This window comes from Penaeus japonicus, unplaced genomic scaffold (genome assembly GCF_977035675.1).
Source record: "Penaeus japonicus unplaced genomic scaffold, GWHDUDI00000001_assembly GWHDUDI00000031, whole genome shotgun sequence".
In the NCBI taxonomy this organism is placed as follows: Eukaryota; Metazoa; Arthropoda; class Malacostraca; order Decapoda; family Penaeidae; genus Penaeus; species Penaeus japonicus.
In genome coordinates this window covers 21,431,470-21,436,469 of record NW_028234433.1, presented here as the reverse complement: position 1 = coordinate 21,436,469, position 5,000 = coordinate 21,431,470, and the positions used below count along the sequence as shown (strand labels likewise).

The 5,000-nt window shown below is 32.9% G+C and overlaps 1 protein-coding gene across 5 annotated transcripts in view; it reads left to right on the top strand.

Moving 5' to 3' along the window:
• LOC122250913 (UPF0415 protein C7orf25 homolog) overlaps positions 1 to 5,000 on the top strand; it is an 8,840-nt gene that overhangs the window by 1,793 nt on the left and 2,047 nt on the right. For all 5 annotated transcript variants that reach the window (XM_043012646.2, XM_043012648.2, XM_043012649.2 and 2 more), the window contains exons 3-7: positions 741 to 839; positions 1,157 to 1,246; positions 1,893 to 2,030; positions 2,279 to 2,828; positions 4,889 to 5,000. The exon at positions 4,889 to 5,000 is cut by the window's right edge and continues 28 nt beyond it. In XM_043012646.2, the coding sequence (XP_042868580.2) occupies positions 741 to 839; positions 1,157 to 1,246; positions 1,893 to 2,030; positions 2,279 to 2,828; positions 4,889 to 5,000 (989 nt within the window). The remainder of the gene's footprint in view (positions 1 to 740; positions 840 to 1,156; positions 1,247 to 1,892; positions 2,031 to 2,278; positions 2,829 to 4,888) is intronic.

Below are 5,000 nucleotides of genomic sequence, written 5' to 3'. Positions count from 1 at the left end.
TTGAAGCTGCATTCTTTACAGCTGCATTCTTTACAGCTTGAAGCTTTGAAACAGAGTGTGGTACTTTTCTTTATACTCAGGTGGCTCCACAACTGCTTAGTTACCAGAGAGTCAATTACTAAGCTTAACTGACCCCATCTGTTTACTCTATTCTTTGAATGCTCAGAAATAAAGATCTTAATTTTATTATTTTCATTATGATGATAACAGTAATAATAATATTAAGAGTAACCTTGCCTGTTTACCCCCATTCCATGAGTTTTCATGAATAAAGATTGCCAGTATGATAATAACTGTAAAGATGATGTAAATGATAACAGTGATGGCAATAATAATAGCAATAGTTTTTTTTTTTTTTTTTTTTTTTACTGAAGATGTAAGGAGTGGGAGTCAGGTAGGCCTAGTAGTTGACTCCTTGATAATAAAGCTTATGTTGAGCCATCTATGTTTAAATAAGAATATTGAAACAAAACCATTATCAACCAAAACATACCATTTCTTATGATATACAGTTAACTCATACCAATATTGCATGTTATGTGTGGCCAGTTTCTAGAACCATCTTTTTCAATGATTATAAAATCTGTATATTCAGTGTTTCAATAATGAAATGCATCCGATAGAAAGACAAGGATGAACATAATTAGAGATCTTTACTATTCTATTTTTGAATTTTAAGATATATGTTTTCTTTATTCATTATTTCCTCATGTAGTTACTCTTTTTCTCTTTCTTTTCAGAAACTTGAAGATGAGAGCGAACTAAAGGAAGAACATATACAGTGTTCCAACTTGGGCCAACTAGAAGCACTGGCTGATGTGGCTTCAGAAGTTGCTGATGTATGTAGATGAAGCATGATTAAATACTGTGTGCAATATATGTACAGTTCTCATGAGAATTAAATGACATCTTTATGTCTTTATCTTTTCATTGTAATATAATGATTGATTTGTGATATCAATAAATTAACCTATAGAGTATATCATTATACAAGTACTACTTTTGATAGAAGATTTAATTTAGAATGATACTGAAAGATACATAAATTATAAAAATGAACAAAACATCAAGCATTTATTTATCATAAAATAAAGATACATTATTGAATTTGGAATTGTTTCTCTGCCAAGTACTTTAATATTTAATCACTTTACAGGTCACAGGAGTACTTAGAACTTTCTCAGTTGGTGGTGTTGAAAAAATTGTTGTAGATGTTGTGGCAGATAAGGGAAGAAAATGGATAAAGGTTAGTAATAAGACCTATTTCTTTATTTGAAACAAACCCACTCTCATGACTCATGTAATATTGCATCCATTTAGTCAAGAAGCAGCTAACACAATGTTACACTGGACAGGAAATAAGTTACCAGAAACAAATAAAAGTTTATATGGTAATCAAGCACTATTTGGCCTCACTTACTCTCTCAGTGCCTGAGGATTGAGTTAGTAAAAATGTAAAACTAAATTGTGGCCTGTACTGCTTATGGTCATGGTCTCAATGCTTGCTAGTAAATTTGTTCTATCTACTATCACAAACTTTTTTTGTATGTGGTATTTTCATAAGGCTTCAGTTTGTCCAAAATAAGCCAGTGAAGTTTGCAATGTACCCTTTAGCTTGTCATTGAGGCATTAAGAAAATTAAGACTAGATTGCTCTTCTTGTGTCCAATCATGCACATACATAAATTAATAGAAGTATTTTATTGCAATTTTATGTTAATGAGATCTGAAGTTACAACATATTGAGAGAAAGATATATACATAATTTTGACAACCAAGTTGCTATTTAACCAAATGAATGCATACCATAAATATGATATAATGAAGACTTAATAGGTAGATAAAATGAATATATATTATGATGATACAGGAGACTGTGTTTACTAAATACAGGTTATATTGAGAAACCCCAAAGCCCTTCACTTGGCCTTCATCACACGAGGGAGAGGAGCGTCCAAGCCCTTAGATAAGGTTGCAGAGGACTTCCTTATTTGCGCAGAACTAAACCAAATCTTTTATTCTCCTCCAAAGGTGACTGTGAATATTTTGAGTATGCCATGTTAAAGTGATTCATGTTAAAATGTGTTTGACATATTCAAATACGTTTGAGGTTTAAGTTAAATATGAGTGTATGGGATTAAATGAAATTTGAGACTGAGGATAAATCTGAATGTAATCTGTAAGTTGAAGTCAGAGTGTGTGATAAACTAGAACATAACTCAAGACAGTTTTTTTGAAATAGAATTTTGAAGATAACCTCTGAAACATTTATTTTTCAGGTAGAATTTTGGTTCTGCAGTGGGGTGAGTGAAGGACTAGCAAAGTGCCTAGAGGACTCAGGTGTATTAGTCAAAGGAACACGCATCCCCGACGAAGAGTTAGGTCTTCCTGACTACTCTATGCCAGACTCGGACACAGACTCTGAAAACTGCAGCTCGGAAGACTATAGCGAGGAAAGTGAAGGTGACTCTTGCAGCGAGGAAAACCAGGAAATCTGCCATCCAAATGATATAAACTTTCCTGATAGTAGAACCATCGAGAATACTTTGGACTTGGAAGAATGCTCAACACCTACAAAGAACATCAGCAAAGGCAGTGATGAGTCCTCTACCTCTCATGACCCTGACTGCCAGAGCGAAAATAATAGCATCAGAACAAGCAGTAAAGAAATCACGACTGTCAACTTAGACGTGACAGCCATGATAGCCTATGTCTCAGCCACGTCAAATGGACAAGCTCACTTTTGGTTCCAAGACAGATTTCTCACTGAGCAAGCTGAGTGGGAGAGGAAGAACCCTGTTAAGAAAGTTCTTGATGGATATTTTGAAGGTTTGTTCCAGTCTCATTTTCTTGCATGAAAGTATTTATCTTTTGTGTTGTAGTATTATTATGTTGGAATATTATTATTAACTTGTTAATACTTTTATTTTTGTGATGATCCTTATCATCTTATGTATTTTTTATTATTTATTTTGCTACTATTTTTTATTGTTATTATTATTGTTGTTGTTGTTATTTTTATTATTATAATTATTATGATGATGACAATGATGATGTTTTTACATATTAAATTTACTAACTAATAGTGTGTGTGTATAAGAATACAAAGGTCCATAGGTTAAGTTCACTATGTTTCAGCCTTTGAAAACTAAGTTGCATTAGAGTTTGAATTTATGTAGGAAACAGAGCAAAAGATTACTATTAACAAACAAGAACCTATAGTGATGTTGATGAATTGTAATGCTACTAAAGGTTGCTTATGAATATTATTCAGTGTTTCTAGAAGTTAGATTAATAGCTGTTTGGGAATATTTAAAGCAAAGATTTAAACGTGTCAGTCTGTATAACAAAAATTCTTATAATGGAAAATCTTATATAGAAAATAGAAGGCCAAAAAGTTTTCTGATATCAATAAAATTATTATAACTTTAAAAGTTTAAAAGAATATATGACATACCTGATGTGACATACCTGATATGACATATCTGATGTGATGATGATTTTTAATGAATAGCTGCTTTTAATACTACAAAATCATCAATTGGGCTGTCTTATTCTTCTAAAATAGACTAAAGATTTTGTTTACAGTTTTAATAAAAGTAACTTGAATTTTCTTTGCTGATTCTGTCATGTTTTAAGGCATTGCAGAAAAGGAAGTTTTGAGATTATTATTTTTGCTGTCATTATTGATATCATTATTGCCATAATTATTGTTATTTTTGTTACTATTGTTATTAACAGACTGCATAAGGGCATCATTATAAACATGACACAGGAATTTTTGGTCTGATGCCGGGCATTGTGGTGTACATGATGTTGGGGGATTTTGGATCACTGCTTCTTTGTACTATGAGTAATAAGGGAGTAATGATGATGACAGTTGCAATCATAATTACTATAATTGCAGTAAAATTAAGCAAGATGGGTTTCACCATTCCAAAACCTAGATGGCATCACATTCTCCAAGCACCAGCAGGAGAGAGAGCCTTGAATGGTACCTATCCACAGTCTCTAACAAGCACTATCCTTATAGAGCGATGGCACACAACAAGTGTACAGACCTTTTGCTCAAAAATACTGGGGATGAAGGATGTGCTGGCAGAGAAGGAAGGCGACTCAAACCTTGTCCAGTGTCTACAATGTGCCCCTGTGCCAGTAGGGATGCCTTGTAGTGTGGTACTCACACTCATAAGCACAGGTTTCCTTCCTCTTCCCTACCTCTTCATGTTATCTTCATTGTTGATGGTTATATGTTTTGTATTCATTCATGACAGTACACAAATACGAAAAAAAAAGTTATTTTTTGTCCTCCCATAAAACAGCAATACTTCTATCATACTGAGTAAAAAGAAGATAATGAGCTGATATGGACCCTAATACTATAATTTTAGTCAACCGCAGCATTGATAGCAATGTCACTTATAGGTTTCTCAATACAATAAAACACAAAAAATTTACAAACTCAAAACTGAGAGTCAGTCTTGTTTTCATTTTAACTTGGTGATATAAATTAGTTTTGTGATTTTTAGTTGTTTTAGTTTTCCATTGGTCTCACTTTATGGTGATAATTACAGCTAGATATCTCATGTTAGTTTTATTTGTAAAGAGTGGCTTGGGTGAATTTAGCAAAAAAAAAATTTTCCATTCTCTTTCTTATTTCTTCTTATTGTTATCATTATTATTGTTGTTATTATTATTGTTATTGCTGTTATTATTATCATTATTATTATTATTATTATTATCCTACTCCTTCTGCTTCATCCATGACTTCTCCTTCTTCTTCTCTTGAAATCATTCTATATCCACAATTTTTTTCTCAAATTCAAAATAGCATGTTAAAGAACACACTAAACACTATTACATACATCACCCTATAATCCTACCTACAGGCCGAGAACTGATGGCGTGTCAAGAAGCGGTTGACCATTTCACGGAGATCGTCAACATAATAGGGGGTGAAGGAGAGAAGTCGCGTGCCAAAGAACTGGTATCTCGCCTTAC